The 25,029-nt window shown below is 40.8% G+C and overlaps 2 protein-coding genes across 4 annotated transcripts in view; both read right to left on the minus strand.

Annotated features, from left to right (window-relative positions):
- Window positions 1–19: 19 nt before the first annotated feature.
- Window positions 20–4,462, minus strand: LOC139753884 (uncharacterized; the record flags this gene model as incomplete). The annotated part of the gene is made up of 2 exons (XM_071670840.1): window positions 3,866–4,462; window positions 20–3,788 (listed from the first exon to the last, which is right to left on the minus strand). Coding segments are annotated over exons 1-2 (4,296 nt in total), but the record flags the coding sequence as incomplete, so codon positions are not given.
- Window positions 4,463–22,232: 17,770 nt separating this feature from the next.
- Window positions 22,233–25,029, minus strand: part of LOC139753651 (glutathione S-transferase 3, mitochondrial-like) — a 34,019-nt gene continuing 31,222 nt past the window's right edge. For all 3 annotated transcript variants that reach the window (XM_071670271.1, XM_071670270.1, XM_071670272.1), the window contains exons 2-5: window positions 24,598–24,695; window positions 24,172–24,269; window positions 23,404–23,534; window positions 22,233–22,539 (exon numbers count right to left, since the gene is read on the minus strand). In XM_071670271.1, the coding sequence (XP_071526372.1) occupies window positions 22,439–22,539; window positions 23,404–23,534; window positions 24,172–24,269; window positions 24,598–24,687 (420 nt within the window). In that variant the 5' untranslated portion in view covers window positions 24,688–24,695 and the 3' untranslated portion in view covers window positions 22,233–22,438. The remainder of the gene's footprint in view (window positions 22,540–23,403; window positions 23,535–24,171; window positions 24,270–24,597; window positions 24,696–25,029) is intronic.

The following is a 25,029-nucleotide window of genomic DNA, read 5'->3' on the forward strand; positions in this document are numbered from 1 at the left end:
TGTATGTGGAAGAAAAGATTGTGGACTCAGTAGGAGTATCACTTGAATAGAGACTTGTGTACTCAGTAGAAGACTCGGTGGAAAACGTGCTTGTCAACTCACTCGATGTGTCCAAGGAAGAAAGGTTTGTCGACTCACTACTAGTGTCAGTGGAAGAAATTGCTGTGGACTCTGTGGAAGTCTCAGTGGAAGAAATGGGAGTGGACTCACTTGAAGAGAGAGTCGTGGACTGACCAGAATTCTCAGATGAATATAGATTTGTGGATTCAGTGAGGGTTTCATGGGAAAACATGCTTGTGGACTCAGCTGACGTTTCACTGAAGGACGATGTTGTGGACTTAGTAGGAATCTCAGTAGAAGTGAGACTTGTGGACTCGGGAGAGGTCTCACTCGAAGAGACGCTGCTGAAATCAGTATAAGATTCAGTAGAAGTAAAGGATGTGGGTTCACCAGTAGTCTCGGTGGAAGATAGAATTGTTGACTCATTAGAACTTTCAGTGGAAGATATGCTTGTAGAATCAGTAGAAGTGTCAGTCAGGGAAAGGGTTGTCGCCGCATTAGAAGTGTCTGTAGAAGACAAACCTATGAACTCTGTCGAAATCTCAGTGGAAGAGAGGCTCGAGGACTCAGAAGAAGTCTCACTGAAGAAACTTGATGTGGACTCACGAGAAGTTTCACTCGAGAAGAAAGTACTGGACTCAGAAGTCTCACTGGTAGAAAAGTTAGTAAGCTCAGCAGAAGTCTCACTGGATGGGAGGCTTGTCAACTCAGGAGAAGTCTCGGCAGAAGACAGGCTTGAGGATTCAGCAGAAGTGTCAGTGGAAGAAGATCTTGTGAACACAGTAGAAGTGTCGGTGGAAGAAAAGATTGTGGTCTCACTAGAAATGTCTGTCGATGATGTCACTGTGGGTTCATTCGACGTCTCACTAGAGAAACTTGTGAATTCAATCGAAGTGCCACTGGACGACATTACCGTAGATTCCGAAGAAGAGTCAGTGGATGCCAGACTTGAAGACTCAGTGAAAGTGTATGTGGAAGAAAAGATTGTGGACTCAGTAGGAGTATCACTTGAATAGAGACTTGTGTACTCAGTAGAAGACTCGGTGGAAAACGTGCTTGTCAACTCACTCGATGTGTCCAAGGAAGAAAGGTTTGTCGACTCACTACTAGTGTCAGTGGAAGAAATTGCTGTGGACTCTGTGGAAGTTTCAGTGGAAGAAATGGGAGTGGACTCACTTGAAGAGATAGTCGTGGACTGACCAGAATTCTCAGAAGAATATAGATTTGTGGATTCAGTAAAAGTTTCAGTGGGAAACATGCTTGTGGACTCAGTTGACGTTTCACTGAAAGACGATGTTGTGGACTTAGTAGGAATCTCAGTAGAAGTGAGACTTGTGGACTCGGGAGAGGTCTCACCCGAAGAGACGCTGCTGAAATCAGTATAAGATTCAGTAGAAGTAAAGGATGTGGGTTCACCAGTAGTCTCGGTGGAAGATAGAATTGTTGACTCATTAGAACTTTCAGTGGAAGATATGCTTGTAGAATCAGTAGAAGTGTCAGTCAGGGAAAGGGTTGTCGCCGCATTAGAAGTGTCTGTAGAAGACAAACCTATGAACTCTGTCGAAATCTCAGTGGAAGAGAGGCTCGAGGACTCAGAAGAAGTCTCACTGAAGAAACTTGATGTGGACTCACGAGAAGTTTCACTCGAGAAGAAAGTACTGGACTCAGAAGTCTCACTGGTAGAAAAGTTAGTAAGCTCAGCAGAAGTCTCACTGGATGGGAGGCTTGTCAACTCAGGAGAAGTCTCGGCAGAAGACAGGCTTGAGGATTCAGCAGAAGTGTCAGTGGAAGACGGGCTTGTGAACACAGTAGAAGTGTCGGTGGAAGAAAAGATTGTGGTCTCACTAGAAATGTCTGTCGATGAGGTCACTGTGGGTTCATTCGACGTCTCACTAGAGAAACTTGTGAACTCAGTCGAAGTGCCACTGGACGACATTACCGTAGATTCCGAAGAAGAGTCAGTGGATGCCAGACTTGAAGACTCAGTGAAAGTGTATGTGGAAGAAAAGATTGTGGACTCAGTAGGAGTATCACTTGAATAGAGACTTGTGTACTCAGTAGAAGACTCGGTGGAAAACGTGCTTGTCAACTCACTCGATGTGTCCAAGGAAGAAAGGTTTGTCGACTCACTACTAGTGTCAGTGGAAGAAATTGCTGTGGACTCTGTGGAAGTCTCAGTGGAAGAAATGGGAGTGGACTCACTTGAAGAGATAGTCGTGGACTGACCAGAATTCTCAGAAGAATATAGATTTGTGGATTCAGTAAAAGTTTCAGTGGGAAACATGCTTGTGGACTCAGTTGACGTTTCACTGAAAGACGATGTTGTGGACTTAGTAGGAATCTCAGTAGAAGTGAGACTTGTGGACTCGGGAGAGGTCTCACCCGAAGAGACGCTGCTGAAATCAGTATAAGATTCAGTAGAAGTAAAGGATGTGGGTTCACCAGTAGTCTCGGTGGAAGATAGAATTGTTGACTCATTAGAACTTTCAGTGGAAGATATGCTTGTAGAATCAGTAGAAGTGTCAGTCAGGGAAAGGGTTGTCGCCGCATTAGAAGTGTCTGTAGAAGACAAACCTATGAACTCTGTCGAAATCTCAGTGGAAGAGAGGCTCGAGGACTCAGAAGAAGTCTCACTGAAGAAACTTGATGTGGACTCACGAGAAGTTTCACTCGAGAAGAAAGTACTGGACTCAGAAGTCTCACTGGTAGAAAAGTTAGTAAGCTCAGCAGAAGTCTCACTGGATGGGAGGCTTGTCAACTCAGGAGAAGTCTCGGCAGAAGACAGGCTTGAGGATTCAGCAGAAGTGTCAGTGGAAGACGGGCTTGTGAACACAGTAGAAGTGTCGGTGGAAGAAAAGATTGTGGTCTCACTAGAAATGTCTGTCGATGATGTCACTGTGGGTTCATTCGACGTCTCACTAGAGAAACTTGTGAACTCAGTCGAAGTGCCACTGGACGACATTACCGTAGATTCCGAAGAAGAGTCAGTGGATGCCAGACTTGAAGACTCAGTGAAAGTGTATGTGGAAGAAAAGATTGTGGACTCAGTAGGAGTATCACTTGAATAGAGACTTGTGTACTCAGTAGAAGACTCGGTGGAAAACGTGCTTGTCAACTCACTCGATGTGTCCAAGGAAGAAAGGTTTGTCGACTCACTACTAGTGTCAGTGGAAGAAATTGCTGTGGACTCTGTGGAAGTCTCAGTGGAAGAAATGGGAGTGGACTCACTTGAAGAGAGAGTCGTGGACTGACCAGAATTCTCAGAAGAATATAGGTTTGTGGATTCAGTAAAAGTTTCAGTGGAAAACATGCTTGTGGACTCAGCTGACGTTTCACTGAAGGACGATGTTGTGGACTTAGTAGGAATCTCAGTAGAAGTGAGACTTGTGGACTCGGGAGAGGTCTCACTCGAAGAGACGCTGCTGAAATCAGTATAAGATTCAGTAGAAGTAAAGGATGTGGGTTCACCAGTAGTCTCGGTGGAAGATACAATTGTTGAGTCATTAGAACTTTCAGTGGAAGATATGCTTGTAGAATCAGTAGAAGTGTCAGTCAGGGAAAGGGTTGTCGCCGCATTAGAAGTGTCTGTAGAAGACAAACCTATGAACTCTGTCGAAATCTCAGTGGAAGAGAGGCTCGAGGACTCAGAAGAAGTCTCACTGAAGAAACTTGATGTGGACTCACGAGAAGTCTCAGTGGTAAAGAAAGTACTGGACTCAGAAGTCTCACTGGTAAAAAAGTTAGTAAGCTCAGAAGTCTCACTGGATGGGACGCTAGTCAACTCAGAGAAGTCTCGGCAGAAGACAGGCTTGAGGATTCAGCAGAAGTGTCAGTGGAAGACGGGCTTGTGAACACAGTAGAAGTGTCGGTGGAAGAAAAGATTGTGGTCTCACTAGAAATGTCTGTCGATGAGGTCACTGTGGGTTCATTCGACGTCTCACTAGAGAAACTTGTGAACTCAGTCGAAGTGCCACTGGACGACATTACCGTAGATTCCGGAGAAGAGTCAGTAGATGCCAGACTTGAAGACTCAGTGAAAGTGTATGTGGAAGAAAAGATTGTGGACTCAGTAGGAGTATCACTTGAATAGAGACTTGTGTGCTCAGTAGAAGACTCGGTGGAAAACGTGCTTGTCAACTCACTCGATGTGTCCAAGGAAGAAAGGTTTGTCGACTCACTACTAGTGTCAGTGGAAGAAATTGCTGTGGACTCTGTGGAAGTCTCAGTGGAAGAAATAGGAGTGGACTCACTTGAAGAGAGAGTCGTGGACTGACCAGAATTCTCAGAAGAATATAGGCTTGTGGATTCAGTAAAAGTTTCAGTGGAAAACATGCTTGTGGACTCAGCTGACGTTTCACTGAAGGACGATGTTGTGGACTTAGTAGGAATCTCAGTAGAAGTGAGACTTGTGGACTCGGGAGAGGTCTCACTCGAAGAGACGCTGCTGAAATCAGTATAAGATTCAGTAGAAGTGAAGGATGTGGGTTCACCAGTAGTCTCGGTGGAAGATAGAGTTGTTGACTCATTAGAACTTTCAGTGGAAGATATGCTTGTAGAATCAGTAGAAGTGTCAGTCAGGGAAAGGGTTGTCGCCGCATTAGAAGTGTCTGTAGAAGACAAACCTATGGACTTGGTATACGTCTTGATGGAGGAGAGGGTTATCGATCCAGAGGTCTCAGTAGCAGAGGGTGTTGTGAGCTCAGCTGAAGTGTCAGTGGGTGCAGGGCTTGTGAGTTCAGTAAAAGCACCGGTGGAGAAGTTTGTGGTCTCAATATAAGCGTTTACCGATGATGCTGTTGGGGATTTAGTCGATGTCTCAGTAGAAAGGTGGCTTGTGAACTTTGTCGAAGTGCTACTGGGAGGGATTATATTCGGTTCCAAGGAAGTATCAGTGGATGCCAGACTTGTAACCTTAGTTAAAGTGTGTGTCGAAGAAAAGCTTTCAGACTCAGCTGAGGTATTGGTCAAATAGGTTGCTGTGTATTCAGTAGAAGTCTCATGATAATGGAGCGTATTAGACTCAGGGGAAGCCATACTGGAAGAGAAATTAGTGGGTTCAGTGGAAGTCTTATTAAATGAAAGGATTGCCAAGTCTGGTAAAGTGTTTGTTGAGGAAAATCCTGTGGAGTCAACAGAACTGTCAGTTGTTCGGAAGGTTTTATACTCAATAAAAGTTTCATTGGAGAACTTGATTGCGGACTCACCGGAAGAAAGGGTTCTGGTTTCCGTAAGAGTGTTAGTAGAAAATATGGTTGTGGACTCAGCAGAAGACTCGGTTTTAGTATCAAGAGGAGCATCATTAAGTGAGAGGAATGTGGATGAGATGGTGGGGGACGGTGTGTGAGTAGAAGCTTGGGTTTGTGGCTCAGAGGACCTCTCACTCGGAAAGAATGTTGTTGACTTAGAACTGTTGGTGAAAAAGAGGGTTTTGTTCCCAGAAATACTTGTATGATATAAGTTTGTAGTGTTCGTATAAGTGTCAGTAGATGTGGTATAGGATAGGGTGGCTGGTTCAGTGAAAATGTCATGAAAAAAATGGGTTTTGGTTCTCGTGGATGTGTCAACTTTAGAGGAACGATAGGACTCATTCTCGCCCTCTTTTGGTGACCTCCTACTCCTGCTATATTTCTCTTCTCTGATTGTGTTATACCCTTGTGTATCTGTAAACAACGAAATAGTTTCCGATTATATCTAGTCTACTAGAGATTTTAAATTCTATTTTTCTTGTTTTGATAAAGAATCTTGTAAGTCAGCACCCAACAAAACCAAGGCCGAACGCGACCATGAAGGTGGAAACTTCAAGAACCTAACCTAACTGATGTGGTATAAATATTCATGAAAGCGATAAGGTTAGTATTCTGGTGTATCATAATTCCTATTGCTGGAAATACCGTACGTATACGTGGCGTTTTATTATATGTAACGGGTTTAAATGACTTTCAAAAGAAGTTCTTATATGGTTTCCAGGATCCAGACGATGCTGGCAGTATGTTTAAGGACGACTTATGTTGCATTTTCTAAAACTGAACATGCAAGTCTCCCGTTGTTTATGTCCTTGGTTGTACGTTTCATATTTCCTTAAAAACCACAACTTTTCCTCTAACTTCGTGTCATGCATTGGTACAGCTCATCTCTACGAAAGATGACAGGTCTAATCCTTCCATTTATCGTCTGATTGTTATGACTTATACTTTCTCATAGTATTTTCATTCTCTCCTCGATCCCCTTTCCCATACCCATCTTGGATCTCACTTTGGTCACAGTATGGTGTCTGCATAGCGGGATCCAGCCGTGTCCTTTCCTGTGCTCCTAATGTTTGGCCATCATCTCTAAGAGACGTGAATATTATGTCGCCGACTGATATTTCGACAGATTTTCATATAGTATAGTGTAGGGTTTTTGATTTTTAGTCTTCTTCCTTTTGGCTTTGTCCCTTCATTCTCTCACATTCAGCTTTCTCTTGGTCGGTCCACCTTTATCACTCTTGAATCAGTCTCACTTCCTTTCCCAACCAACACTGGTGTTCCTCGTGGCTCTGTCCTTTCTCTCATTGTTATCCTCCTTTTTATAAACAGCTTTTTCATCAAGTAACTCAAAATATTTGTAAGTTCATGACTTACCTCGGAACTCTTCATTTCTTCCAAATACGCCCTATCTTATGTAGGTCGATCTATGGCTCATCCAGCCACTACTGCTTCTGTAAGCTTCATTCAACCCTCAGGGTAGACGTTACCAATATGAGTTTAACGCAACTAAAACCAAAAGCCTTTATTTCTAAAACTTATAACAACTTTCTAACCCTTTTGTTGGGTGCATTCATATAATAGGATCTGGAAACCTAATGAAACTCCTTATCGCAATAACAGATAGATAGGATAAAATGACCAAACTGAACGCAACATCCAAGGAGATGGAAAGGCATTTTTGTAAAACAAGAGGCCTTTCCAGAGTTTGGTGTCATTCTGTAATCTTAAACAGTACTCTCATGTCCATGAAATGGATCCATAGTATTGTAATGCAACTGTAGATGTACATCCAAATATAATGTCATTCATAAGTGGTGTCAAGCCTTCAGCCTTTGCAATAAACGCCTAAGCACAAATACTACATTATCTCGTGCACGACCAGAAGTTCTTAACACCTGTCCGGTGTAGAATTAGTCCCCTGGATGAGGAGATTGTCAGCGCCATGAACCAGTGTTCATCAAAGCAACAAAAGCGTTCGTATAATTTTCTGAGTCTAGATTAATACTACAGAACTTGATGGTTCACATCAATCCTACACTAACCATATAACTTGGTCAAAGCAAAGCATGTGTAAAACTGATGACTGTACACTCTCAGGCGTTCCACATATGCTTGCCCCTTCTGCCAACTCTCTCACGTAAAATTAAATTTTCACCGAGAGACAACACGGCTTCAGTAAGAAACTTCTCAGATAAAAGATACTGCATTATACTTTTACCACAGAGGTTCCATACCGTCACTCATAGAGAAAGTTAAGTTTCTCCTGTGGTGTAACAGTAAGAGCAGACAACACATATCTAGAATCTCTTCCCGAGGTGCGCAAGGGTATCAAGTGGGGTCCTTCAGAGCTCTATGCAGGACCACTACTGTTTCTGATGATAAAATCACAATGTAACTGTCGTGTATCTCTGCTGGTTATGCCACAATTAGGAATGAAATGCGGAGGGAACGCAACATGTTGCACAGATCTACATAAAAAGCAGAGGCTGTTAGGCCAGTGGAACCTAATTCTAACAAATGTGAGAACAAACAAGAAGACTGTGACTACCATATTTGGGAATACAACTCAAAGATCGTCCAACATTATCAGTATTTACGGGGTACTACAGAGTGCTATGTTTCCCTCAAATCAGTACTTTCAAGATCCTTATTTCATTCTTTATAACACAATATAATCATATCAACATCCTAAAGTAACATTCGTTGATGTAAACAATTAACGAAAGTCCGTCGTACCGTTTGTGATGTCTGTGAAACTGCTGATGATTCTTGATGGCCCGTTACAAGAATCAGACTGAGATGAACCAACAAGATGGTACCGAGACAAATTAATCATCGGGAAATCATGAGAGGAAGGTCGCGAGAACAGGTAACTACATCCTAATCAATCACAAAATTGCTTCCAAATACATGAAGGGCAAGATGTTCAAGGTCATATATGACATTCATCCTCATTTGAATTACGCTTCAGCAGTCTGACATCCTCACTTGAAACGCGAAAAACTTGGATTTTGTCTCGAACGCAAAGATGGAGCCGGAATTAAGGAAGGACTGAGTCCTCGATCGGCCCGTACTGGGGGAAAGCAGTAGTCATGCTAACTACATTTGAATCCCTCGAAGATCAAAAGGATTCTAATATCAGTAATCAGTTCTCAAAGATCAGACGGGATTCCAAAATAAAGACAGAAACATAACATGAAAAGCGTCAAGAATGACATGAGGAAACATTTCTTTGTTAGCACGTGGAACATACGAAGGTAATGAATGCGGATCGCAACGAAAAACATAATCGTTAAAAATCAAGTGTTTCATGAATGTGAAGATCTATACACACACACACACACACACACACACACACTTGTTCACCTACAAGTGTTAACGAATTCTTGTTCTGAAATATTATTATTGGTGAAGCATGAAATGGTTTAGCTAACCTGCAGGAGAGAATCCGTAACTTCCACTTGCTAAGCTCGAATTCGACCCACCATTGGAACTTGCTTGTAACTTGGCGAATTCACTATCTGGTGTTGAGTCTCTCGCAAGTGGTTCAGAAGCTGATGTGGTGTGGGCGCTGAGGGCGGCTAACACACCTGCAGCCAAAAGCAAAAGGATGACGAGTCGCAGCGACGGGCAGCGCCAGCCGACGATTGTCAATTTACTATACTTTCGAAGCTCCGAGTTCGCGGAAGTCTCCTCCAACGTACTAGGCTTCACACTGCCCCTGTCCTCATCACCACAGTCCTCCTCTGTCATGCCTTCCTTTATTTTTTCGAGTTTCGTATTTTGTAGGTGTCACAACGAAATCCAACTCTTGGGTCTTAATGAATTTCTCACCGTGATTGTCACTCACTTTAGATATTATTTAGTCCTTTGTTTAATTTCCATACTGAGCTGAGATGCCACTGGGAGAATGTCTGTGCTATCGTGCGCGGGAGCGACTGATTTAGGCTATGGTACCCAGGTAAGTATGAGATATACTGTGCTAAAGGCAAGGCTTGCAAGTCCCCTAGATAACGAATTCAAATCTCTTATCGCTGAAGCTAGTCTAGCGCCTTTTTTTTTTTTTTTTAATTCTTTAATTCTCTCCGCAAAATATAGCAATTTTGTTCTTTATTCAGTGATTTGCGACTAAGAAAATTATTCAGCCTCTATCATTTCTGGTATCATTGGTTACATTAACGAGGATCAAAAGAATGTTTAATCATTCACAATTCTTATTTTCATATCAAAAGGCACCGACCATGGAAACCAGTAAAGTACATCATCCGTTTCAAAGGAAAAAATCTGCTAGAGTCTGGAGAAACTTCAAGAGATAAAGGCTTGCACAGCGAAATTGTGCGAAAGATGAGGCAGACATCAAGCCAGCCAAACCCTAGAGATGGCAACGCTGAAACATGTGTCGGATGACATATAACCTTACAAGAGGAGAATGTATGCGAGTAACCATGTTTGTTGAGCAGAAACTAAAGTAATAACGTTAAAGGATAGAGAAAGAACTGCGGAAAAGAGAAACGGGTTTAAAATGAAACATGAGAGTGAGCGAACTTTTGAAATGAGCTGTGTAAGGATGTGTGAGCAGACAGGAAGGGATGAAGCCTTTGTACAGTTTCAGTAACTGACCTAACAAGAAATAAATTCAAGGCTTAGGTAGGCATAGATGTGTCACTGATAATGAATTTCTAATAAAGATAAGAGGTTAAGTAAATGACAGGTGCACTGATAGTGAAGGGATTGAACAACACAACCGTCTAAGGAAATGAGTCAAGAGGAATTTTTGAGATAAGAACAAAACTAGTTTTAAGAAAACTTTAATGTGAGCGGATGACATTAACCCTAGTGTGACATGCTGTCACGGCAGGAGACAAGAGTACGAGAGAACATGACCAGCGGAGGAAGGTTGATCAGCCACATCGCGTGAAGCTCGAGAACTCCTGAGGTAAACGTAAAGACTGCCAAAGATCACGACTGGTTTATCTTAACATGATAAGTGTAAACTTTGACTTATCTTGGTTATCAATCTTCTTTTTTGTGTGTGTGTGTGGAGGGGGGGGGGGGGGGATTTCCGCTGTTAGGTAATCAGTCAACGAAATGAGAGGGTTACGCCGCTTCCCTCTGAACATTACGCTCTTTGTTCTCGGTCCTCAGATGACTGATGATTTTCGTGCCCACATGACCGTCACGCCGTGTTCGCTGCGGGAGTTAACACGTGATGGAGCGGCGGCGGAGCGACTGAGCCACATTGTGTACATGGTCGCATCTGCTGGGGCACGAACAACTCCACTCCCACGGACAGACAACAGAGGACGTCAGGAACTGTGACTAAGGATGTCAAGGATCATACCTGAGGATGTCAGAGACTGAGGACATCGGGCGTCCCATAACACTGTACAGTAACCAGTAATACTTACTTAGCATTTTTTCATTCCAGAAGTCACATTCGCAGTCCTGACCCCAACCATTACGGTGAGGTTTGGATTACAGTGATGATGTCTGCCCTGAAGTTTTATTGTTTAAAGTTACCTTCTTGTACTGTATGGGGAGGGAGTTGTACATTTGTGAAGCTCATTTCTTGAATTATCTCTACAATCATACAACTTTTAAAACTTATGTATTTTGTCTTCATCCACAATCTCATAATTCAGTCTATTATATCTGCCCACCACCCTTATACTACAAATACTTCTTTACATTTTCAACAAGTTTCATGTTAAATTTCATGTTATGTTCTCTGCTTGTTCTGTCCTTACATCTTTCCAAGTACTGTTCATAGTCATCATCATCATCGAGCTGGTTCAAGAAGTTTTATTGTTATACTTCAGATCTCTTAATTCTGGTACCATCTTTGTTGCCCGCCTGACTTTCTCTAATAGTTCTTTTCACCACTTTAATTGCAACGAACATACTTGAGAGGCATATTCTGGTTTTGGTCTAACGCAAGATACAACCAGCAGCGTGATGAATATATCCTTGTCTATATCCTGGAGTTTTATTCTAATAGTTACTAGCAAACAGTTTATCTCTCTACTAATCTCCTACCTCAGGATTCTGACAACAGGTTGGGAATGATGTCTACTCCCACGTCCCTCTCATGTACAGGTTTCTGCAACTTTTGTCATGCTGAATAATATTCATATTGAGGCCTTCTTTCGGGGTGTCCCATCCTCATTAATTCAAATTTACTCAGACTGAACTTCACCAACCATGTATCTGACCAGCTTTGGCGTTGGTCTAGATTGTCTTATAAGCTGATGCAATCCTGTTCGCTTTTCAATAACATCATGACCTCGGTATCATCCGCAAAACATACTAGTGCTGGTGATTGTGCTCGAGAGTATTTTCTTTCTTGGTATTAAAAATCTATGCAGAAAGTATCTCAACATTCTAAACTGTTATCCAAAGTGTTTCAGAACAATGAATGAATTTTATATACTATAATCCACAAAACAAGGTATTTTTCTAACAAAGACGAATTAATTATTCATGTTTAAGAGAACAAATGATTTGTATAAGAGAGCACAGAACAGGTTCTGAATGCGACAAAAGGCGCTGATAAGGTGGAGGAAGGAGCAGAATAGTGGAGGCTGTGTTGAGGAACATTATCGGAAGCAAGGTCGTCGAAGGAGGGTGAAGTATTTCCCGTCATTCACTGGACAAGAGGGTTATCCCCCTGATAAGATGAACACTTCACCGGATAAACTTTTTTAAAAATAATTCCCACAGACCTCATACGCAGAGCATATATGTCACTAAACCAGCGATCTAAAATGTGAGATATCGATATGAAAATAAATAATTATTGGCGAGGAGACAAAACAAGTACAGTCTTCTTAGGATAGGGAACACTCACCTCCACGGTACGACCCTTAAACATAAAGGTGTAACCCCTTGAACACAGTGCGATCCTTGAGTATGACGGTGCGACCCTTGAGTATGACGGTGCGACCCTTGAGTATGACGGTGCGACCCTTGAGTATGACGGTGCGATCCTTGAGTATGACGGTGCGACACTTGAATATGACGGTGCGACATTTGAGCATGATGGTATGACCCTTGAGCACGAAGGTGCGACCCTTGAGCACGACGGTACGACCCCTGAGCACAAGACAGAGTGACCCATGGTTCTCATGCTATAACCTATCGTTGCTTTGGCGACCATACCCCAGGCATGCTGTCCTCCTCAAGTAGTTAACTTTATCCACACGATCGGTTGCGTGTGTCATGTTAACACAACCACATAACTCATCAATGTTAACATCACCACGTACCTCATCAATGTTAACATCACCACGTACCTCATCAATGTTAACATCACCACGTACCTCATCAATGTTAACACCACCACGTGCCTCATCAATGTTAACACCACCACATGCCTCATCAATGTTAACACCACCACATGCCTCATCAATGTTAACACCACCACGTGCCTCATCAATGTTAACACCACCACGTGCCTCATCAATGTTAACACCACCACGTGCCTCATCAATGTTAACACCACCACGTGCCTCATCAATGTTAACACCACCACGTGCCTCATCAATGTTAACACCACCACGTACCTCATCAATGTTAACACCACCACGTGCCTCATCAATGTTAACACCACCACGTGCCTCATCAATGTTAACATCACCACGTACCTCATCAATGTTAACATCACCACGTACCTCATCAATGTTAACATCACCACGCACCTCATCAATGTTAACATCACCACGTACCTCATCAATGTTAACACCACCACGTGCCTCATCAACGTTAAAAGCACCACGCACCTCATCAGTGTTAACAACACCACGTACCTCATCAGTGTTAACACCACCAAGTGCCTCATCATCGTTAACATCACCACGTACCTCATCATTGTTAACACCACCACGTGCCTCATCAACGTTAATACCACCATGTGCCTCATCAACGTTAAAACCACCACGTACCTCATCAATGTTAACATCACCACGTACCTCATCGACGTTAACACCACCACGTACTTAATCAATGTTAACACCACCATGTACCTCATCACTGTTAACATTACCACTTACCTCATCAATGTTAACACCACCACGGGCCTCATCAACGTTAACCACCACGTAGCTCATCAATGTTAACACCATCACGTACCTCATCACTGTTAACATCACGTACCTCATCAATGGTAACACCACCACATGCCTCATCAAAGTTAACATCACCACTTACCTATTCAATGTTAACACCATCACGTACCTCATCAGTTAACATCACCATGTACCTCATCAATGTTAACACCACAACGTGCCTCATCACCTCATCAGTTAACATCACCACGTACCTCATCAATGGTAACACCATCACGTGCCTCATCAATGTTAACACCACAACGTGCCTCATCACCTCATCAGTTAACATCACCACGTACCTCATCAATGGTAACACCATCACGTACCTCATCAATGTTAACACCACAACGTGCCTCATCACCTCATCAGTTAACATCACCACGTACCTCATCAATGGTAACACCATCACGTACCTCATCAATGTTAACACCACAACGTGCCTCATCACCTCATCAGTTAACATCACCACGTACCTCATCAATGGTAACACCATCACGTACCTCATCAATGTTAACACCACAACGTGCCTCATCACCTCATCAGTTAACATCACCACGTACCTCATCAATGGTAACACCATCACGTGCCTCATCAAAGTTAACATCACCACGTACCTAATCAACCTAATCAATGTTAACACCACCACGTACCTCATTGACATTAACACCACCACTTAATCAATGTTAACAACACCACGTATCTCATCACTTAACATCACCAAATACCTCATCAGTGTTAACACCACCACGTAACTCATCAACGTTAACATGGCCACGTACCTCATCAACGTTAACATGGCCACGTACCTGCCGTGAGCCTAGTCAGGGTGGTGTAGTGCTGGAGGGCGGTCTGCTGGGAGGTCCGGGAGACGTCTGGTGATGGGGTGGTCCATCGCACGTCCTGTGTAAAAGAAACATTTACGTGGAAAGTATTAGACTCATTATAACTGATAACGTAGGATACAGAAATACAAATGATAGTCTGGATTGGAGGATATTCAAGTTCGTGCTATATAAGAATTACTCAAAAGAAAAAAAAAAAAGCAGGTGACTCTATCAAGAAAATACTTTTGTTGCGTTTAAAGAACTTGCAAAGAAATCTTGCCTCGATAAACTCCGGGATAAAGTCTTAATTACGCAAATCATTAATTGATATAAAACACTTCATTCGCCACTTTCTTCATCTCAATCCAAACACAAGTATTTTCAATTTTATGAAGATATTCAGAGACGCTTTTAAGTCATCTTGAACACAAAATCCCCCCCCCTGCCCCCTCTGGCCTGGGAATTCTACCCTTATCACATAAAACAAAGTACAGGAAATGCACCCTGCAAGCTGGGGTCTGTTTCTACCACAGTTCTCGAGACATTGCAAAACGTAATTTCAAGATCAAATATAGTAGGCTTGGGTGCGCTGACACAGGTAGGCTGGACCCTGTCCACACCACTAGCTCTTCACAACATCGAGGAAAATTAAGGTTTTTCGTTGTTACAAGGTCAGCAAGATAGATATCGCAAAATTAGCAGAATTTCAAATATATCAAACTCAGTGCTTTTTGAAAAGACAGGCTTTTCACTTCCTCTAAAACTCGTAAAAACTTTTCCTTTTCCTTTTTTTTCCCCTTTCACGAACCTCTTTATACTTCAATTAAGGCCAGGTCTTGATGTCGACTTTTGTCCATGACTGGAGCCTCCAGTGTCAAGAAGAAAAAAAGAGCAGACATACGAGAAATGTACCTACACATTGCCACTAATGACAGACGTAGCCAACCTACTCATAACCACACAGAAAATGGCAATTCGGAATTACACATAAAACGTGTGATCATAGCAACAGTACCACGTGGATATGACACGCTGTTTATTACTTTACAATGCAGTTCTTTCGTCCTGTTATAACACCGCACACCGTAATGTTATCTTACCTCTCAACACATTTAAGTCTCATTTACAGGCGCTTCTCTATCCCTGCCACTGGCAATGAGGCCCTCTGATCGATTTATGAGGGAAGCGTAAGGCAGGAGACTGCTTATGGCGTGGTTTATGACAGGCCGCAGGCTTGAAAGCTGTTGTTTATAGAGCCCGCGGGGTCAAACCCGGCGTTTGTAAAAGCCCGCGAGGTCAAACCTGGTGATGTAACGTGGATTTTATTGAATGTGCTGAGGCTAACGTGGAAGGCTCGGGGCTCCTTGACACGACGGTGACGCGAGAAGCTGCCTTGTGACGTAAGTGCCTGTTTGGGGCTACCTGGTGACATAAATACCTTTGTGGGGTTACCTGGTGACGTAACTACCTGTGTGGAGGTACTTGGTGACTTAACCGTTCTGGGATTATCTTGAGACGTATCTACCCATCTGAGGACTACCTAGCGACGTAGTAACCTGTTTGCGATTACCTAGTGACGTAACTATCTGTGTGGGGCTACCTAATGACGTATTTAGCATCTAAGGCTACCTGGCATTACCTAGTGACGAATCTACTTGTCTGGGATTACCTGATGACATATGAACCTACCTTGGTGACATGCCCCTACTTGGTGACGTAAAACTAGCTGCTTGGTAACATGGAAGTACTTGCTTTGCATGTGATTTCTTTGAACTGACATGAGCATAAGTAATGTAATCACGTATATGTGACTACCCATATGTATTGTACAGGGAGGGAGTTTTATACTCGTGGGGCTCCGTCATTTAACCTTTATCTACAATCACAAAACTTTTGAAACTTTTGTGTATCACTCACATTTACAATGTCATTCATTTAGCTTAACCCATTTATTCGCAACACTCATGGTTGATCTATATTGCCCTAGAGCCATACGATATTCATGTGATGCAGTGGCCAGCAGAGGACTGTGTGACCTTGTGCACGGATCAAGCAAGCAGACAGCAGCTCAGTGGGAGAAATCATGGCATTATCTATAGAAGAGGGTCAAAGGAAAATCCGAGCAGTGTGTGAGAGGGGAGCTACGGGTATGTGGTCTGACATGGGGTGATAAGCAGGATGCTGCAGCGCTGCACTCGGTCAGTTGATTACTTCGAGGCAGAAGCGTTCTGGATATAAGAGCAATGTGCAAAAGAACAAATCGACCCACTGAATGACTGGAGCCAGTGTTCAGTAAAGAATTCTAGGTATGTAAACAAAATGTCTGCATTTTGTTTTATTTAATGAGGGTTTTTTGTAGGATACTGTAGATGTAACAATAGTAACAGGTACGTTTACTTCGTAAAAAGTTAATACAGAGCTATCAAAGATTGGAAAATAGTGGTGGGGTAGAGAGAGGGACATAGAAAGAATCTGTGATTTAGAGTCGATGAACTTAATAGGTAACTGCCTCATTGGGGCCAGACCAGAGAGTGATTTTGGAGACCAGACTAGAAAGTGATGCCAGAGACCAGACCAGAAAGTGATGCCAGAGACCAGGATGAGGGAGGAAAGTCAAGAAAGAGAAGTATTACTCCTTGTGATACAGCCCCATCTTTATCTTCTGAACCTCTGCTACCTGACCGCTTCTTTACGTGCGGTGACCAAACTTGAGAACCATATTATAGTCTTGACCTTATGTAGGATATGAACAGCTCATTGAATATATCCTTATCCATTGTTGAATGCTAATACTTGTCTCCTTTTCTAATCTCCTAATGTGGGACTCCGGCAACAGGTTAAAGTTGATGTCTACATCCAAGTCCTTCTCACATACAGATTCCTGCAACATAATTCCAGCTAGATAATATTCATATTGGTCTTCTTTCACTGTGTACCATACACTTTATTCTAAAATTACTTAAATTGTGTGTTTGTGTGTGTGTATGTGCTTTGCCATTTGTTGTACATGGGAATGGATTTTTACATTCGCAGAGCCTCATCTCTTGAACACTCTGTACTATCATACAACTTCTTAAATTATGTATGCTCTAAATTAACCATGTGTTTGTGTATGTGTGAGCGAGTCTTGCCTTACGGAGGTAGCGTCTTTTTTTTTCAACATTCTTTTGTTCCTACTTTTAGGAAGTAATAGTATGGGAGGAGAGGATTTCTCTCTCTCTCTCTCTCTCTCTCTCTCTCTCTCTCTCTCTCTCTCTCTCTCTCTCTCCGCGCTCATGCCCTTCTAAATCGCTTTTCATAACACTCAGGAAGGACATGGCAGTACTCTCTCTCTCTCTCTCTCCGCGCTCATGCCCTTCTAAATCGCTTTTCATAACACTCAGGAAGGACATGGCAGTATTCTCTCTCTCTCTCTCTCTCTCTCTCTCTCTCTCTCTCTCTCTCTCTCTCTCTCTCTCTCTGGATGAAAATATTGCAAATCATGTAATTCTTAAAAAAAAAAAAAGAGTATTTGAAGTATATAAATACTTAAAAAGGAAAATCTTATCAGTGACTATCTTGTAACGCTGTTTGCATATCCTTAATTCTTTATCAGGGATTAATGTTCCATTAATCAAAAAGTATATCATGATGACTAATGTAACATGACACGTTGTCCTGGACACAGACGCTCATCAGTTGTCAGTTATCCTCGTAGTCTAAAAATAACGTAATAATTAACAGGTAATAACGCATACACCAACACTGGCTCATGCAGATAACGAACATTATTATGGAAGGTATGATGAACAAAACAGTAACGCACAATAATGCTGATACTGGTGATGGATTATGACGCATGGTGATAATGATACTGATAACAGTGATGATGGTGACTGCGAAATGGGCGATAGTGATGGCTGGTGTCTATGATACTGATGATGGCGATGGATGATGACTATGATACTGGTAATAGTGATGGATGATGTCTGATATTGATGATGGTGATGGATGGTGACTTTGATACTGGGGATGATGATGATGGATGATAATGAATGGTGACACTGATACTGGTGATGATGATCGACAGTGACACTAGTGATAGTGATACTGATGGTGATAGATAGTGACCATGATACTGTTGATGATGAATGGTTATACTGGTGATAATAATGAATCGTGAAGGTAATGGATGGTAACTACAAAACTGGTGATGGTGTAGATTGGCAACTATGATACTAGTGATGGAGTAGGATGGTGACTATATTATTATGGGGTTATGGTGACTATGATACTACTAATAGTGATGAATGGGACTGTCTGTACTGCCCAATTTGCTATGAGACTGCTGTTGTGCACAATCAGTATCTATGAGATTGTCTGTGATACTCCACAACCTTCACCCCTCACCCACCCTATGGCTCACCTCAGTGTCCATTGCTTCATTCATTGCCATGTCCATTCCCGGGTAACTAAAACACTTCACTTCCTCCAATTTTTTTTTCCATTCAAACTTTCACCCCAACTCACCTGTCTCTTTCCACTGCTAAACCTTATAATCTTGCTTCTATTCTTATGTACTTTCAAGCTTATCCTTTCACACACTCTCCCAAACTCAGACACTAACTTAGCAGTTTCTCATCCAAATCTGCCACCAGCAAACAACATCCATAAACAAAATTCACCATCCATGGAAGTATCACATGCTCCTGCCACAGGTCTATCCCCAAGATGTAATTGTATATTAAACCAAATATGGTAGTTATGCAAAAGGTCAAACCTGGTATCTTGAATGAAGAGGTCTAGAAGGATAGACCCTATGGACATTAATCAACATTTTATAATTAAAAATTCATACAGCCTTTTTGTATGACTGATATCTGACTGAATCTTCACCTTGAAACTTGTAAGGAAATTAGGCATCACAGATTTTAAGGCGAGTCATGGTTGGTGCACAAGATTTATGAAAAGAAATGATTTTGTATAGAGACAGAGAACAAAAATATCACAGTGTCCTACACAAGAACTTGATGACAAGGTTACTGAATTTCAAAGGTTCATAATCAAACATTGGAAAAAAAATGCATATAGACTTTTGTGTATTGGAAACATGGACAAAATGCCCATAAATTTTCATATGCCAGTTAGTCAAAAGCGAATAAAGTTGGTGAAAAAACAGTTTTAGTTAAAACTAATGGACATAAAAAATCGATTCACTGTTGTGCTATCATGTATGGCTGATGGCACAAAGCTGATACCAATGGTAATATTGAAAAAAAGAAAAAAATCCAATGTAAAAGTTTCCAAAATGTATAATCATCCAGGTGCATGATAAAGGATGGAAGGATGAAGGTGGCATACAAATATGGCAGAAAAAAAGTCTGGAACTTTCGACTAGGGGCACTGCGCAAAGAAAAAAGTTTTCTTGCGTGGGACATATTTCACTCACATCTTGTTGACAGTGTTACTGCTGGGATTGGGAAGGAAAATACTGATATAGCTGCAATTCCTGGTAGATTAACAAGTTTTGTCCAACCACTGGATGTTTCCATACACAAACCATTCAAAGATGCGATGAGAGTGAAGTGGAACAACTGGATGATGGAAGGAGATAAGATATACACAAAGGGAGGGAACATCCAAGCTCCATCATTAGCAACATTATGTGAATGGATTGCAGAGGCCTGGGATACAATCAGACCAGAAACTGTGTGAATTCTTTTAAGAAATATGGGATTTTGAATGCTACTGGTGGAATAGAAGATGACTAGTTGTGCAATTATGAGGCTATTGACAGTGTGATTGAGGATGAAAGTAATGATGATACTATGGCTGATGATGGTGTTGATCCATAAGATGATGCTGTTCATGAAGAGGACTGGGTGGAGCTGTTTGGTGCCAAAGACGATCACAAGATAAATGACTGATGGATTTTAATGAAAATATTCCAAAATATGACATCATACTTTTGTTTCATATTCAATTAAGAAATACAGATGTTTCAAATTCAATGAACAAAAATTGATGTATCTATAAATAAACTTTTAAAAATGAATACTTTGTTTCACATCATTCTGTACTACCATACCATAACTTACCATGCATTTGGCCACTTTGGGCTCACTGTGATCATGATGACGATGTAGATTTGCCCTGGCAACTGTGCCAACACTCAGCAACTGGTGGTGTGTTGTATTTTGTTGTAAACAATATGAGATTGAGATGGATTATTATATTAAGTGTGAAATATCGACATAAATTACTGAAAGCACATTGTATGGTAAGGTAGCTTACTGTATGTTGGTGAGCTTCATCTGCTGAAGGCACTGCACAGCTTTTCATTACTAATTGGTATATATTTAACATTTCCATGTTTACTGGCATTAACTAGTAGATATTTTCATGTCTGAAGCTAAAAATTGCTCCTAGCCCTTCCCATCGTGCAGGGATTTCAACACAAAATGAAACTGTTACCCATTTATAGGCTGACCCCCAATTTTTAGCATAAAAATTTGGTCTTAAAATCTCGAATTATACATGAGTATATACAGTAATTGCACGGTACAAGTAGTTCCAATGGATATATCTCTTGACATTTTACTGTATAAACAAACTTACAGCAAGGAAATACTGCAAATTATCTTTTGTTGTAATGTACAGGTATATTGGGTATATTTCTTGTAAAATAAATGTTCTTTTGTCAAGCATATCATAACACCTGATGATTCCTGTATCCTCTCAGTGTCATAGACGTAAGACTACTGTTACATAGCAGGTGCTATGAATGTCAGTCTACACAATTTCCTGCCACAAAATTCAATTTTGCACTCTGTTGGCTGGCCATAAATGATAACCCAAAACAGAATGAGTCTCCGAGGCCACCTGGGAGCATTAGAAACCCACTAATGGCCAAGATGGGTGATTATGCACCTTTTCTGGTGACTCTGTAGCAACCAACCTCACTTATAGCACCCAATGCTGCATCACCCTAACTTTGATTGGCCAATCCAGTAAATAATATACTTTCCCAATACTACAAATGACTTACTCTTAATTCATAAGAAAAAACAATGGTTTTGATCATTTGTCTGCACCTTATAATATAACAAAATTTTTTTATTGTTCATTTATTACTTATTGTACTTGATTACTATTTCCTGCATCAGCGAGGTAGGGCCAGGAAAGAGATGAATAACTGCCCATCCATACACATATATACATAAATGCCCATACACACACATATACATACATATCCATACACAGACATATACATATATATACACATGTTCATAGTCATACATGCTTGCCTTCATCCATTATGTTAAAGTTTATGTATGTTACTTGCATACATATGTATGGCCAATATGGTAGATAATGTTTTAACAAGGAGTAAGTGAGCCTTCAGTCTTCAGAAAAATGACTACGTATTCTTTCATGTTTTCATAAAAAAGTTGCTTTTTGCACACTGGGATGCTAAAAATCAGCTGTGCACCAAAAGGATTAATTGGAGTTACAATATTGCCCAACTGAGGTTACACTGCAAGTAGAAAGTTATCTTTGGCAAGGCTGTATATCTGCAGGTGACAAGAGAGTACATCTCATCAATGAACTTCTCACTTCACTTCCCATTCTGTCCCTGCTACTGAGTGCAGCACAGCCTTGGAGCTCAAAGTATCCCTAGAAAAAGGGTCCTGGGTAACAACAGGACCCTTTCTGAGAGAGGTCCTTGGGAAATCATAATAAATAAAGGAATAGTATGCAAAATGAGAGGCCTACAAAAGCTTCAGCCTGAGGCCCTTTAGCTCCTTAATCTTCCCCTGCTCACATGTTAATTTCTGATCTGTATTAATAGGTGCTGTTTCACCCCTTACATAAACAGGGAGTCTGGCTGACATAATTTCTTTTTTAACTTCTTATGTTACCTGTAACATATGGTTATAATCCCAATGCTTTTCATGTCAAAAAGTAAAATTTTTTTTATTTCATGGACTTTCAATAAATAAAAAGTTTACTATACATATCCCCTTACATCTAAGTATATTTAGTAAAATATCCAAAAGTATACATTTGAAATATCTGGTCATTCACATAAAACAGGTATCTACACACCACAATTCATTACAACTTACACTCTGTGGTTAGGTACACTTTTGTGAGATACAATATAATTGTACAGATGAAGCACCAATATCAGGATGTATATCAGAAGATGCAAGTATGAAGTTCAAAACCATCCAAGCAAGCCTGTGGCTAAGCGCCCTGTGCAGTATAGCATGGCAATCAATCCACAGAAACCAAAGTTGCCACGCGTACGTTTTCTGGGATCTACAAAAAAATTGAAATAAATTAAATTAAGTTACTGAAAATGAAAGAGAAAATACAGAAATATGGTCATTGTATTCTTTCGATTGTTTTATTTACCACAGAAAAAGTTAGGTTATGTACATGTTGACAAAAGGATAATTTTTCTCCACCACACCTTTATCTATCTGTTTACCTCTCTATTTATTTATCCATCTATTATTGATTTACAATATGATACTGGCATCTTTGTTCATACTTCTACTTTCACAAAGAAAATACTTTCCCTACACATTACAGTAGTCATTCTGCTGGCATCTTTCTCCAAAATACATCTAGCCTTTAACAATTCACTCTGCAGTTTTTCATCTCTATCAGTGTACCTCAAACTTAAACCAAACCACTATGGACCCTCTTCACCAGCCTTTCCTGCACCAAAGATCCTACCTCGCTATCACATTTCAAAAAGGTTTTCATTCAAATGTCTTTCTAACAGCTTCTGCATGCCACGCACCCTTCTTAAATCTTCATTCTCTACTCTGTTTCCTAACTTTCCATTACACTACAAAGGGCATCCATCTCTACTGCTCTTACTGTATGGCTATGTAGGGTTTGTGGTGTAGGAAAGGCTGACAAAGTCCATGGTAGTCTAGTTTAAGTTGTTAGGTCCGACCAGAAAAACTGATATTTCACATCTATACATATAGTTAAACATAAAAATAATTGAAATTTCAACCAAGACATAACATCATCCTCTCTTAATAAATACGAAAGCTTTGTCTTCAATAAAATGCCTTTACTATACATATACTAAATAAGATTATATCTTTAAAAACTATGTCAAGACCATTAATTCACAGTCCCAAATGACTGAAAACAAAGTCATACCTCCTGTGTAGTAACCTAATGCAAAGATAACACGACCAGCACACCAAATAGCTCCTCCCACAGCACTGACCACTGGGTTGTGAAGACCTCCCAACAACAACAACATGAGAAATGTTGGATAAGTTTCAAGACTGTAAAACAAAGAAATAATATGAAAATGTCAAGAACGAAAAAGGTTAGTTATAATTATAAAGAACACTTTCAACCTTTTTATCAGATTATGATTCAATATCACAAATGTTTACTTTAACGCAGCTGACAAGTATCCTGCTCCCTTTAACACATAATTTGTGATGCATTAAGAGTGCTCTGCTATTATGCCTCTCTCTCTCTCTCTCTCTCTCTCTCTCTCTCTCTCTCTCTCTCTCTCTCTCTCTCTCTCTCTCTCTCTGTAGTTCACTTTTGTTACTGATGAAATGACCACACCCATTTAAGCATAATCAGAATCCCATATTCCAAATATGCAAACAATTAATGCCATCATCATAACATGATGTGCAAATAACACTGAAGGGCAACATGAGATAGCCCACTTACAGAAACTCAGGTAATGCACATACGCAGCAGGAAAATCTGAACACGTGAATTGGATAAATATCAATTTTGGAGTTTAAATTATCTATTCTAAATTGGTTCTGCTACTATCACTTCCATGGTCTACATAATCAAATATATTCAGATCTCTTAGTCTAGACAGGATATTCAGTTATGATAAAAGAATGAAGATGCATGCTCAGTTTATAAAAGACTACTAAATTACCAACGTACGTGCTCTGGTGTGCTCTTTGATAACAGTTAAAGAGATTGTTATCCGGGCTATACACTGCTGGGTACTTGAAGTTCAATCGTCTGCGCAAATGACCCACCTGCAACAATACAGTTTTTTATCAACTTAGTACTTCTATCACAGAATGGCTGAATATTAACCACAAATGTGGCAGCATATGCTCTATTAACAGTCACATTACTCACAAACAGCATGGAAGCTATCACATTTAAATGCTCATATATAAGAATGAAGTCTAATAACCATGAGGTAAGTGCTGACTTGAGACTATTCAGACACAATCAAATGATCTGAAAAACCAGCCATGACTGAAGAATTTAAGTTGAGTTTAATCAGGAACCCATTCTAGAAATGTGTTCATCATACAATATACTCTAACATTGAATATAACAGTAAATACATCTTACCTTCATGGCTTTCCACAGTAACATAAAGGAGGAGCCAGTAGCCACCAACACACAATACCCATACTGACGGGGAACTTCAATTACAGCCATCCTGGAACCTGTGACACATCACTCAAATGAATTCTGACCCACAGAAGGAAACAGTTTGATGTAAGAAGAGTAGCAGACAGTTAAAACAGAGAAGGAAGGACGGAAGAAGGGAAAGGAGAGATGAAGAAACAGAAAGATTGGAGGGAGAGTACCTACAAATAATTGAAAGTATTGATAACAAGAGTGTACCTACCAATCTATAAGTACCCATGGCAAAAGAGAGTACCTACCTACCTATGAGTACACAGGATGAGATTTTGCCATTTGCTTTCCACTTGTCTTGCTTGTAGGATAACATTATTTCTCTAAAACATCACTCTTCTTCTTACTACAAGTCTTGCT

This window comes from Panulirus ornatus, chromosome 15, assembly GCF_036320965.1.
Source record: "Panulirus ornatus isolate Po-2019 chromosome 15, ASM3632096v1, whole genome shotgun sequence".
NCBI lineage: Eukaryota > Metazoa > Arthropoda > Malacostraca > Decapoda > Palinuridae > Panulirus > Panulirus ornatus.